This window comes from Balaenoptera musculus, chromosome 16 (assembly GCF_009873245.2).
Source record: "Balaenoptera musculus isolate JJ_BM4_2016_0621 chromosome 16, mBalMus1.pri.v3, whole genome shotgun sequence".
Lineage (NCBI taxonomy): Eukaryota > Metazoa > Chordata > Mammalia > Artiodactyla > Balaenopteridae > Balaenoptera > Balaenoptera musculus.
The window spans coordinates 61,292,359-61,306,689 of record NC_045800.1 but is presented as its reverse complement, the minus strand read 5'-3'; the positions used below and the strand labels follow the sequence as shown (position 1 = coordinate 61,306,689).

Here is a 14,331-nt window from a genome sequence, read left to right as displayed (position 1 = left end):
CTTTGATTTTGTCTTTGTTTTCAAACAAACCACAACTGCATACATAAAAAATGAGCAGGGCTTCCCTGGTGGCGCAGTGGTTGAGAATCTGCCTGCTAATGCAGGGAACATGGGTTCGAGCCCTGGTCTGGGAGGATCCCACATGCCGCGGAGCGACTAGGCCCATGAGCCACAATTGCTGAGCCTGCGCGTCTGGAGCCTGTGCTCCGCAACAAGAGAGGCCGCGATAGTGAGAGGCCCGCGCACCGCGATGAAGGGTGGCCCCCACTTGCCGCAACTAGAGAAAGCCCTCGCACAGAAACGAAGACCCAACACAGCCATAAATAAATAAATAAAATTTTAAAATGAGCAAATGAAGGCAAGATGTAAGATGTACAAATATAAACAGACAAATGGGAGGAGACCAGTCAGATAGAAAAGGCATATATGAAGTGTCATTGTCATTCAAGTATAATATCTGAAAACTCATAGTTTTTCTTTGTTTTGATTGTCAGTCTTGAAGAAAAAGTTGAGAACTGCACACATTCACAGAATAAATAGAATAATTTTTTTCCACAATTTATATAGCTGATTTTATTTATTTTTTATCCATCAAATTTATGACAGTTATGAAATTAATTTTTCTATGAAGTTGAAAGAGGATACCCCCTTATTTTCCCTAAAATTAGTCTTATAACTTAGGCAGTTTCTTATTCATCTTTGTGTTTTCAATGCCTAGCACAGAGCAGACACTCACAAAAATGTTTGTGGAATTAAGGAAGAAAAGAAGCAAGAAAGGAAGGAATCATTCAGAGGAGACCCTGATGACCTACAGAGAAAAGGAAGGGTTCTTAGCTCTGAAGCACTTACTTGATTTAAGGCCACATGCATCTGATCCACCAAGAAAACATAGAGCTCACTAATAAATTTCTGCAGTTCCTCTTGGCTTTCAAATGCTGTTGTCTTCAAGTACTTCTCTCTCACAATCTTTACCACAGCATGCTGCAAGAGACACATATCACCATCTGATAACACAGTCTAGCACCATGCTAACAGCACAGGCCTCCCTTGAGTTTCTGACCTAAGGCTCATCAGAACTCCAGGAGGTGACTGATTTTCCTTGGTGACTGCTAGACTATTGGTTCTCTGATTTTCCCCCAATCAACATACCCCACATGGCTTCTTTTCTTAACATCACCATCATCACCAATATGGTCAATACAGGATTCATACTTTGTGAAGAGAGTCATAAAGCCAAAAATACCTTAGCATTATGTTTATGCATTACATTTCTCATGGTGGCCACATGATTCAAGGGAGAAAAGGAGAAAGGCCTGATTTGAGAGTCTGGAGAATGGAATCCTGGTTCTAATCCTGCCACTGTACAACCTCATAAATTATTTTACACTTGGTACTTCAGTTCCCTCATTTGTTAAATGGATATGTACTCCTGGTATTCCTATCTTACTTCAGAAGATGATTGAGAAGCCAAAGAGAAATAACAGGTGGTGAAATTTAAAATGCTGTACAAATAACATATTGCTATAGCCAGGACAGCGTCTTCTTTTTTCTCCCCTAAGTTAACATTATTGCCAGGTTTTGTACTAAGCACTTTCCATGCATTATCTTATTTAATTCTAATAATGACCCCATGTGATCATATTAATATCACCCCTCATTGTTAGGCAAAAAATTGAGGCTCAGAGTGGTAAGGTCACTTGAGACACAACTGAGATGTGACTATGCCACCTGAGAATAACAGCCTCTTGCCTCCATGGATATCAGCTGTTTTTCCCTTTGTTACTTCCACGTGCTTTCTTCGTATCTGGTTGGTATAGTATAGGGCACATAGTAAATGTACATAGAGAGGCAGTGCAGTGTAGCAGATAAGAATGTGAGTCTGGAGCCAGACTGCCTGAATTTACACTCCATCTTTGACCTTTACTAGCTCTGTGATCTTGGGCAAATTATTTAACCAACTAATGTTGCAATTCTCCATCTGTAAAATGGGGAGTACCTATCTCATAGGGTTGTTGTGAGGATTAAATTAGTAAAGTATGAAGCATTTAAAAATTTATCTGGTATACAACAAATACTATTTATTTGGGAAATTATTATTAAGTAAATATTTCTCAAATCTTAGTGATTCTATGGACTAGGAAAAGGTTTATAATGGGAGACAGAGATAATTAGTCATGGAATCAATACCAGGTACAGAGTTTCTGCCTGCTAGTGCAACACGAAATCTGGCCCCAAATCTGGCCTAACTTCAAGTGAAGAATTAGTTTCTTAAAAGCTTACACTCAGGACAGATACTGAACCATTCCAAGGCTCTACAGGAGTGGAAGGATGTCTCCAGACATTCTATCATAGAGAACATAGCTCTTTGCACCAACAGCAAGAAAGGTAGAGCATAGCTGAACATAACCAGAGAAAAAATGATAACTAGGTATGTAGAGAAGATGCTTCATAAAAATCCATGGAATCATTAAATAAATTAATATTTACCTTGAGTTGTTCTTTAAAAGCAAAGTATTTTCCAGAGCAATTAAGTTCATAGTTGAGCTGGCACTTCTGCTCCTCCAGGGTTTCACTATCCAGATCACTCCCCACTTTGACTGCCTCTTTTCCAAACATCCTGTGATACTCATTCAGAATGGCTCTAGAAATGATCTTGATCTGCATGTGGTAGTCACTCACCGCCTAGAAAAATACAAAATGTCTGGTAAAGAGGCCTCAAAGAGGTCAAGACATGGAATGGAAGTCTGAAACTGGATTGGGTTTTACATTCAATAATACTTTAGGTATAAATTGCCCTTTTCTTCTCAGCTCAGAAACCATCAGCCAAAGATTAAACACTGTATACTCTTCACTGAATGCCACTGGTCACAAACAGAAGCAGGAAAGAAAATATGTGAAGCTACAATTTCTCACCCTTTCTGGAAAACATACTGAAGAGCCCATACATTATTTTCACACAGGTGCACTCAACATCTTAGAGTTTCACCTTGGCTTTGGTACTTGCCTTCTGAGCTCCTCCCGTCCGACGGGTAAGAGGCGGCCTTGGAGGTATCATTTCCTTGACCCTGTATCAGAAAAAAACAAAACAAAACAAAACTTTATTATATGCAGATTTATGTTCTTTTATTTCCCACCTCTTAAGGTCTAGGTGAGGGAGATCTAAGGTCAGTTGCCCATCACACTTGAGCACTGAGCTATTCTCTCATGTAAGAACCTCGACGTGAACCTCAGAACAGCGTATGGCTGTGGACCAGACAAGAAGAAAGCCACTAAGCAGCTAGCTGGAAAGTAGCTAAGTTGCACTTCTGGCTAAGTTGAGCCCTGGCTTTACCCTTACACATTTTTTTAAACTGTTGTACACAAGCTGCTTGACTCAGGGGTTAGAAAGAGGTGGGCGTTATGACTTTATGTGTACTCAGTTGAGTCTCTGAAAGCACAAAGTTTTGTAAATATAAATGGTACAGGCAAGCAAAAGCTTTTCTTTCCTTTCCAATAGGATAAAAAGTGTACTCTTGGTCATAATTTATAAGACTGCATTAAGCTACAGTAGTGATATCAAACTTTATGGTGAATAAGAAAATATATTTTATCACAGTCAAACTACTTATGCCAAAACCTCTACCTTCCATTTTCATGAGCTCTTACAAGAACCTAAAGGAAATTAAGTTATAGCTCTTCCTTCTTACAGTTTCACATTCCTACTGAGGTATACTACACTGCCTTGAAGTTTACAAAAAAATTCACAACTTCAATTTTTCTTTAATAGGTCCTGTGTATGGGGGAATCCCCTGGTGGTCCAGTGCTTAAGACTTGGAGCTTTCGCTGCAGTGGCATGGGTTCCCTGGTTGGGGAACTAAGATACTGCAAGCTGCGTGGAACGGCCAGAAAAAAAAAAAGTGAGAATAGGTCCTATGTAATTTTATACCTTGCTCATAATTCCTAATTTTAATTTTATTTAATAGATAATATATCCACATGATTCAAAACTTAAGACGTATGAAACAATATATAGTAAATTGTCTCCTTCCAACCTGTTGTCCAGCCACCCAGTTTCCTCTCCAGAGATGTTATTCATTTATTCAAAATATATACTGAGTGCCTATTATCCATCAGGCACTTTTCTAGGTGCTGGGGATAGAGCATTAAACAAAACAGACAACAATTCTTGCCCTCATGGTGCTTACATTTTAGTCGGGAAAAAAAGACAATAAATAACATAAATTGGTTAGTGATATGTGCCATAGAGAAAAACAGTGCAAGAAGGCAGATAGACTATGTTGGGGGCTGGGGGTGGTGGAGTTGGGGAGCATATTTCACCAGGGAAAGACTCAGTGAGATGACAGTACTTGAGTATGACCTGATGGAAGTGAGGAAACAAGTCATGTAGGTATCTGGGGTAAGGAAATTATAGGCAAGGCAAGCAACAAGTGTAAAGGCCTTGGTGCAAGAGTGTGCCTGGCATGTGTGAGGAATAGCGAGAGGTCAGTTTGGCTGGACCGAAAAAAATGAGGACAAAATATATGCAGAATACGTAGGCCCTTGTAGGCCACTGTAAAGCCTTTGACTTTCACTCAGAGTGTGATGGGGAGTTGCTGGTAGTTTCTGAACAGAGGAGTCACATGAATTGACTTCCATTTTAATACAATCATTATAGAACCCTAAAATAAGAATAAATTGCCCAAATGTCCATCAACTGAAGACTAGAAAAACAAAATGTGGTATATTCATAGAATAAAATACCACTCAACAATAAGGAAATGAAGTACTGATACATGCTACAGTTTGGATGAATCTTGACAGCATTATGTTAGATAAAAGAAGTCAGTCAACAAAGACCACATATGGTATGATTCCATTTTTATGACATGTCTCAGAGTTGGCAAATCTATACAGACAAAAACGTAGCTAAGTGATTGCTTAGGACTGGGGTGCAGGGTGTTGGTGGGGAAATGGCATGAGGGTTGGAGGAAACGTAGAGGGATTGAGAATGTATATGGAGACATTACTCCCCATTTTATAGAGATAAAAAGGATATAAAGGAATACTATGAATAATTACACATCAACAAACTGGATAATCTTGATGAAATGGATAACTTCCTAGAAACACAATCAAAGCACTGTGGTACAATATAAAAATAGTTCTAAAAAATTACATATATTTACATGTGACAAGGGTGCGTGTGTGTGTGTGTGTGTGTGTGTGTGTGTGTATAATATAGGGACTTTACAATAACTCCAGAAGGATAAGTACCAAGGTGTTAAAAGTGGTTATCACTGGGTGAGTAGAAAGAAATCTGGGTATTTTTAGATACTTTCTTGTTGATTTTTTTTTCCTTGCCTATCTTGAAATTCTCAGGGTTTTTTTTGTAATTGGCAACGTACTGCTTTTATAACAAGAAAACAAAAGTAACAAAAGAAACTTACCTGAAAAAAAAAAAACTGTCTGCTGCTTAGCCCAAGAAAAATTACATTTATGTGGACAAAATGACTTCCTTTTATTTATACCTAAACCGTCTTGCAAAGCAAGTATGAGAACCATTGCTACACACCTTCTGGCTAGTTCCTCTGGCATTCGCTTCGGAACCAAGGCTTTGTCCAGCTCAATCTCCAACACAATGTATGTCCCTGCTTCTACATATTGCTGTAAAGACATTTTTCTCTAATTTATTCTTTCCAGAAAAACAGATATTTATGAAAAAATTTTAGTAACATAAGATAATGCTCACAATATAATAAGTGAGAAAATTGTGTATATATAGTGTGATTCTGACTTAAAACATTTTTTACATAGAAAAATAACTGGAAAGAGAAATAGTAACACTGGTTATCTCTCGCAGAAAAAGGTTTTCAATTTTATTCTTGGAAACGTCTACCCCAGCTGAAGTCTTGTTTAATTTGTTCGATACTGTTCTTGGAATTGTTTCAAGTGAATGCCATTCTTTCTTCTACCAAACCTCTTTCAGGAGTCATGAAGAAATAACCTCATAACCATCTGACATTCCCACCCACACCCTCCTATGCGCCATCTATCAACTTCAACCTCATGGACATTTCTACCCAGATTCTTGCCAGCATGCTAACTATCAATACAACATGTCCAGAACTGAACTTATCATTTCCCCAATATCCATCTCTATTTTTACTTTTCTCTTAATGATTCTGTCATCTTTCCAGAAAGTGAGGCTTGAAACCTGAGTTATCTTTAACTTTTCTTCCTCAACACCCCAAAGCTTTCAAATTCCACACCCTGCCTCCACAGGTTTTTTACTTTCTTTACTACAGTCCCTTCCCTAGATTAAACTGTCATCAACACTCATCTGTACTGTAAATAAAACCTATAAACTGATATCTGAAGCCCCTACCACAACTTCAATCTCTTTTTTCCATATCCTGGCAAGAGTACTGCCCTGAAACACTCATGAGGTATTATTTCTACGTGACTTAAAAAACTTCAGTGTGAGTCTCTATGATAAGGCTTAACAGTCCCTCATCATCTATACAATGAAGCCCAAACTTTCTAGCAAGGCTTTCAAAGTCTTTCTAAAACTCAGCTCAGTCTGTCTTCTTTATCACCTCCTTCTAGAACCATTACTTTCATTTCTCTATACCATACACTGAATTAATTGATGTATCCTGAATTCTGCTACCTTCTTTGTGCCTTGACTCAAGCTGTTCTCTGGCCCTGAAATTCTTCTCCTGAAATTCATTTGGCAAAGGGCTCTCTTTATCTTTCACTACTTAGCTTCGATACCACCTCTTCCTGAAGTCTTCTGAGACTGCCCCACCTGACTCCTCTGAGGCCACATAGCACTTTCATTTGCACCTCTACTACAGCATTCATCAAGATTCTGTCTTACAGTTAGCTATGTACCAGTCTGTTTTGCCCACCAGAGTGTTGAGTGTCCTGAGGGCAAACGAATAAACGCTGCAGATGATGCATCTTTCCATCTCTCATAGTGCTTAATATAGCATAATTAATAAAAGACATAAATTTTTAATGCTAGAAAGGACCTTGAAATTAATCTGGTATCCACTCCTTTTAGAGAGTCTCAACAAGACAAAGAAATTTACCCAAGGTCATAAACTAGTCGTGGCAAATATGGGATGGTTACTCAGATAATGAGCATTTTCCACTATATCATACTATCTTGCTCAGTAAAGGACTGATGAATTTAAACTTAATTTTCAAACTCTTCATGCATAGTTACCTGTCCTTCCGGATTGTTGCAAAGAGAGGGTTCAATTTCCAAAGGAGTATCTGAGCTCTGAGATTTTATACTAGGTGCTTGCTGAAAGAAAATAAGCACACCTCAAAAATTCAATTCTTGGGACTTCCCTGGTGGCTCAGTGGTTAAGAATCTGCCTGCCAATGCAGGGGACACGGGTTCGAGCCCTGGTCCGGGAAGATCCCACATGCCATGGAGCAACTTAGCCCGTGTGCCGCAACTACTGACCCTACCTTTTAGAGCCCACGAGCCACAACTACTGAAGCCTGCGTGCCTAGAGCCTATGCTCCGCAACAAGAGAAGCCACCACAGTGAGAAGCCCGCCCACCACAACAAAGAGTAGCCCCCGCTCGCCGCAATTAGAGAAAGCCCACACGCAGCAACGAAGACCCAACGCAGCCAAAATAAATAAATTAATTAATTAATTAATTTTAAAAAATTAAATTCAATTCTTGGAACTTCCCTGGTGATCCAGTGGCTAAGACTCTGCGCTCCCTATGCAGGGGCCCTGGGTTCGATCCCTGGTCAGGGAACTAGATCCCACATGCCGCAACTATGAGTTCACGTGCTGCAACTAAAGATCCTGCATGCTGCAACTAAAAGATCCCACATGCCGCAACTAAAAATTCAACATGCTGCAACTAAAGAAAAAAAAAAACAAAAGATCCCACATGCTGCAACAAAGACCTTATGCAGCCAAATAAATAAATAAATAAATATTTTTTTAAATAATAAAATTTTTTTTTTAATTATTAAAAAAATTCATCTAGGGCTTCCCTGGTGGCGCAGTGGTTGAGAATCTGCATGCCAATGCAGGGGACACGGGTTCGAGCCCTGGTCTGGGAAGATCCCAAATGCCGCGGAGCAACTAGGCCCGTGAGCCACAACTACTGAGCCTGCGCGTCTGGAGCCTGTGCCCCGCAACAAGAGAGGCCGCGACAGTGAGAGGCCCGCGCACCGCGATGAAGAGTGGCTCCCGCTCGCTGCAACTAGAGAAAGCCCTCGCACAGAAACAAAGACCCAACACAGCCAAAAATAAATAAATAAATAAATAAAAAGTAAAAATAAAGGAATTCCTTTAAAAAAAAAAAATTCATCTAGCCCTCTCCCTCTACTTTGGGGAGCTTGTCCAGAAATTAATAAAGCTGGTTCTTTGACTTCTAAAAAAAAAAAAAAATTCAATTCTTACATGGTCTCCAAAATAGCAGAAGCAAGGACCATTATGTTGCATCAAAACGCAAGCTAAACTGAGGCAATTCACCAAATGACAAATCAGTGCAAGCCGCTGGAATGTAACAAAACCAGCAAAATCATCACCTTCTCAACAACCTACCACATCCCCAGGCCTAGGCCTTGCTTCTATATCCTTTTCTTTGACTGTTTTATCTTCTTTCAGGTTCTTAGAAATAACTGGTTTGGACACTGGAGAATTAATTCCTCCTATTTTATTATTCTGAATCAAATTATGGCCAGTATCCCGGAACAAGCTAAATAAACACTTGGTCTGAAAAGAAAGAAAGAAACAAAAAAATGTAATGACTCACAGGCAAATGAAACAAACTCAATAGAAACCCACTTTATTCATTAATATCATTTAGTTTTCTAGACAATTTCAATATGGTACAATCAGAGATGGATAGGAGAAGCAAAAAACAATTGTCTTGCCGTACTTGTTGAACAGATGAAACCATCACAGAAACATAGCTGCCTACCCTATTTTTTAAATTAATAAGAGAACTTTCAACCTGGCTTGATTTGGTGTCTCATAACTTATTACCAGAAAGCTTTTAAACTTTGACACATAATTTCAGATTAACTTTAAGTGATAGAATTTATTTCTGTACAAGAAATATTATCTGCCTAAATACTACTGGCCTATCAATTATAATTGAAAGAATAGTGCAAGTTTAAAGTAAACATTTGTATGGGAAAATTCAAACTATAGATAAATAACTGGAAAAGAATCTTAAAATAATTTTTAAATTAAACAACATGGATGAATCTAAATGTAATTTATGCTAAGTGAAAGAAACAAGACCAAAAAAAAAAAAAAAAACAAAAGAGGGGAGGAGTGGACAGAGGTGGGAGAGAAGGTTAACAGATGAGGATAATGGATATTTTCATTATCTTGATTGTGGTGATAGTTTCACAGATGCAAACCTATGTCAAAAGTTTTAAATTGTACACTTTACATATATGCAATTTATTATATGTCAATTATACCTCAATAAACCTGCTAAAAGACAGTCCAACAATATTAAAGAAAAATTATAAATCCTAAATATCACTCACAATCCTACCACGTCTACTGTAATTGCTGTATTTCATATATTCTAAGATGCAAACTTTTTCAAATTTTAACATCTCTGGAAGAGAGAACATTACATGTAAGTGGTATTATACAATATGTAGTCATTTGTGTCTCCCTTTCAGTTAGCATAACGTTTTTGAGGTTCATCCATATTATAGCATGTATCAGTAATCATCCATATTATAGCATGTATCAGTAGTTCACTTTTTTTTTCTTAATAAATTTATTCACAAAAAATAGTGAGACTGTAGCGGGTCTGGGGCTGTACATGGGCAGGGGCCTGGGGAGCTCTGTATATGGGTCTGGGAGACAAGGGAGCCTCCAGGTGGAAGGGTATTTTTTAATAAAAAAAATAATGGGAGGTACAACCACCCCCCCCCTCCCCTCTCCCCGATTAAAAAGACACAAAAATAGACGTCTCTGAGGTAAATGGGGAGCCTGGGGGCTTAAGGGTGTTGAAAGGGTACTTCGTGTTTTCTACCGACACCGGTCACACACTGGAGCATTCTCCGATCCTAGCTCTTCTTCCCTGGTGAAAAGGCTGAAACTACCCCGCAGAGACACCTTGCCCCCAGCAAATTCTTTCTTGGGGATGGGCAGGAACAGGTCACAAAAAACCTAGGAGGTCGTGGAGCGATACCCACAGGCCTGGTACTTGAGACAACTTTTCAACTGGCCCACAAACAAGTCCACAATCTTGCTGTCCTCTCGCTCCAGGTAAGCTTCCCATTAGGTTGGCTCGGTCATCACCGCTTAACTCAGGTTCTAGCAGAGCCCCTCCACGACAGGGTGGGGAGGGAGCTGGACTACTGGCCAGGACTGGTGGAGCCCGGAGGCCTCGTCAGTTGATTTCGAGGTATAGCAGCTCCATGAGGAGCTTCAGAAACTCTTGGGCATCCTGCTGGCTGTATCCAGAGAAGGAGGGAACATATTTCTGGAAGACAGCTCGGAATCCAGTAGGATTCACAGCTTCGCAGGAGTCAGGGTGCCACAGGGCACCAATCACATCTGCAAAGGCTTCAGAGTTCACTCTTTTTTAAAAACAGCTTTACTGAGATAAAATTAACATTCCATACAATTCACCCATTTAAAGTGTAGTCAAAATTCAATGATTTTGGAAAAAAAAATCTGATTTACAGGCCTAAGCAGCACCTTCCTGAGAATGTTTTTCTGCTTGGTTGAAACACAATGAAATATTTACAGTTTTGGATATTCTCTGTTTAGGCTAGGGGTACTATAGACTGCTAGCCCATGAAGATGAAAATGGAATTCACGGGCAATATCTAACCAAGTATCAGAACGGAACAGGCCACCAACAAGGGTGAAATCAGGTTCTGTTTCAGCAGCAAGTCCAACAGAGACAAGGAAGTAAATTATTCCAGTTTTGCTCCAGGAAAAAAAAAATTCAATGATTTTGGCATATTACATTAATTGTAGTTCATTCCTTTTTTATTGCTAAATAGTATTCCCTAATATAGATATGCCACAATTTGTTTATTGATTCACCAGTTGTGGGCATTTGGACTGTTGTGAGTTTTTAGCTGTTATGAATAATGCTGCTATCAACGTTCACGTACATGTCTTCATGTAAATGCAGGTTTTCAGTTCTCTTGGGTAGGTTCCTAGGAATGATTTGCTGGGTTGTATGGTAAGTTTATGTTTAACACAGATTTTCTATATAGTTGCTCTGCCAAGTATTGAGAGTGGAATATTGAAATTTCTAAATGTTACTGTCAAATTGTCTATTACCCCTTTCAGTTCTGTTGGGTTTGGCTTCATGTATTACGAGGTTCTGTTGTAAGGTGTGTATTCACTTATAATTTATACATGTATTATATATAATAATTTATAATTTATAAATCCTATCTTCCTGATAAATTGACCCTTTAATTATTATGACATGCCACTCTATGTCTTTAGTAATATTACTCATCTTGAAGTCTATTTTGCCTGATATAAATATAGCCACTCAGCTCCATTATGTTTTCTGTTTGCATAGTATATCTTTTCCATCCTTTTACTTCAACTTACGTGTATCTGAACCAAAATGTATTTGTTATAGACAGCATACCATTGAATCTTGGTTTTTTTATTGAAGTATTAGTTGATTTACCATATTGTGTCAGTTTCAGGTGTACAGAAAAGTGACTCAGTTATATATGTTTTTCAGATTATTTTCTATTAGAGGTTATTACAAGATATTGAAAACAATTCCCTGTGTTCTGAAGTAAATCCTTGTTGCTTATCTATTTTATGTATAGTAGTTCATGTCTGTTAATCCCATACTCCTAATTTATCCCTCCCCCCACTTCCTTTCCCCTTTGGTAACCATAAGTTATTTTCTATGTCTGTGAGTCTGTTTCTGTTTTGTATATAGATTCATTTGTATTATTTTTTAGATTCCACGTAAGTGATATATTTGTCTTTCTCAAATCTTGATTTTTTTAAAATCCAGTCTCATAATCTCTTTCATTGGGGTGTTTAGACTACTCACATATAATGCTATTGTTGAAATATTTACATTTATATTTGACATTTTGCTATTTCTTTTCTATTTATCTTGTCTTTTTTGTTCCTCTCTTCCTTCTTTAAGTGCCTTCTTTTAATGTTAAATATATATATATACTTGAGTGTATGCATATGGTATATGTACACAAACACACACACACATACACACACACTTTTCTTAGTGGTTGTTTTAGAGATTACAATATGCATTTGAACTAATCACAATCTATTTCACACTGAGACTAACTTAATTCTGATAAAATATATAAACTTTACTGTGCTATAGCTCCATTCTATCCTCTCTCCTTTATGCTACTATTATCATATAAATTACATCTATGCATATTACAAACCCAATAATAAAACTAATGCTTTATACAATCACATCTTTCAAAGAAGTTAAGAGCAAAACTGAGAAAAAATATATTTCTAAAATCTTTTATACTTAACTTACATTTAACCATTTCTAGTGCTCATTTCTTCTTGTGGATTCAATTTATCATTTGGTTCATATTCTTTCAAGCTGAAGGACATCCTTTAGTAATCCTGGCAAGACAGGTCTGTTAGCAACAGATTCTTTCAATACTTGTTTATCCATGGATGTGTTTATTTCGCCATTTTTGGTTGATAGCATTTTCATTCAGCAGTTTGAATCTGTGTTTCCATTGCCTTCAGGATTCCATTGTTTCAAATGAAAAATCAACTGTTAACCATGTTGGTGCTCCCCTGTGAGTGATGAATCATTTTTCTCCTGTTGAATTCACAATTTTCTTTTTCTTTCAGTAGTTCACTATAATGTGTATACTATAGACCTCCATATGCTTATCCTACCTGGAATTCTCTGAACTTCTTAGGTATGTAGATTAATGTTTTTATCAAACAGGGGACATTTTCAGACATTATTTTTTTATACATAATTTCTGCCTCTTTCTCTCTCTTTTCTCCTAGGACTCTCATTACAATATGTTGGTTGCTCTCCACCGAGATCTCCATTTCAACCAACGACATTGTCAGGCGTGGGTCCTTCACCCACTGCTCCAAATTTTGTGAGCCCTCTATGTGGCAGCAAAATTGCTGGCCCTCACAGCCCATCCTGCCCTAGAAGAATCACCTCACTGATTAAGTTAAATTAGAGAAGAGGTAGGGGGAGGTGGTTTAGGAGCAGACCTAGGCAAGGATGTCTCAAACTCCATTGTTTTTCATGCATGAATACTTCTCAGTTTGTTGATGCCTTTGGTCAATTTCCAGAGCACTGAAATGGCATTTTGTCAATTTGTCCAGCTTTACAGTTGCTTTTAGGGGGAGAAAATTTGACAACCTCCTCACTCAGACATACCCAGAAATGCTTCCTCCCCAGTATTTTTCATATATTATAAAAATTATGATTATATATTTTTAAAAAGTTGTGATCATAGTGGATGTAGTTTTATATCCTTTTTCATTTAACAGACTATCACATGCATCCTCTGTTTTTAAAGTTTTCATGAGAATAATTTTTAATATATGCACAATATTCTCCTTCATATAGGTATAATAAAAGTAACAGGCAAAAATGTTTGTGTGTCAACTACATCCCTAGTGCTTTACATATTTTATCTCATTTAATATGTAAAACAATTTTAGGAAACAAGCAGTGTCTCCATTTTACTGATGAATAAAGTTGAGAGAAATTTAGTCACTTGCCCAAAGTCAGTAAATGGCAGCCTGTCTGGCAGCTCCAGAATGCAGTCCAGGAACTGCCTGACATCAACGCCTATAACCTTTCAATTATGATATACTGTTTCCCTCAGATTCACCAAAAATACCTTGATATGATTGATACAATAAAGTGCTTTATATTTTAGGAATAGTAGCCATCTTCTGATATGTTTTCAAATATTTTCCCCAATTTTTTAGTTACATTATAATCTGTTAATGATGGTTTCTTCTATGTATAGTAGATTTTTATTTTTTGGCAATCTAAATCTTTTATATCTTTCATTTGTTTTCAAGCACAGGAAGTCTTCCCTTATTTCATGTCTTTAATTAAGAGATACTTCTATTTTTATAGACTTCACATTTAACTTATTTTAATAAACTCACTTGGAATTTATCATGATCTATGCTATATGTAAAATTTTTGCTTTCTTTTTTTCATTTAACTATCTACAAAACATTAATGATTCTCTTTTTTTTTTTTTTTAATTAATTTATTTATTTTTGGCTGTGTTGGGTCTTCCTTTCTGTGCGAGGGCTTTCTCCAGTTGTGGCAAGCGGGGGCCACTCTTCATCGCGGTGCGCGGGC

At 37.6% G+C, this 14,331-nt stretch overlaps 1 protein-coding gene across 4 annotated transcripts in view; it reads right to left on the bottom strand.

The window, feature by feature from the left end:
• Window positions 1-14,331, bottom strand: part of CFAP70 (cilia and flagella associated protein 70) — an 89,557-nt gene that overhangs the window by 37,172 nt on the left and 38,054 nt on the right. For all 4 annotated transcript variants that reach the window (XM_036828462.1, XM_036828465.1, XM_036828464.1 and 1 more), the window contains 6 exons: window positions 8,562-8,732; window positions 7,211-7,291; window positions 5,552-5,643; window positions 3,005-3,065; window positions 2,488-2,682; window positions 850-981 (listed from right to left, as the gene is read on the bottom strand). In XM_036828462.1, the coding sequence (XP_036684357.1) occupies window positions 850-981; window positions 2,488-2,682; window positions 3,005-3,065; window positions 5,552-5,643; window positions 7,211-7,291; window positions 8,562-8,732 (732 nt within the window). The remainder of the gene's footprint in view (window positions 1-849; window positions 982-2,487; window positions 2,683-3,004; window positions 3,066-5,551; window positions 5,644-7,210; window positions 7,292-8,561; window positions 8,733-14,331) is intronic.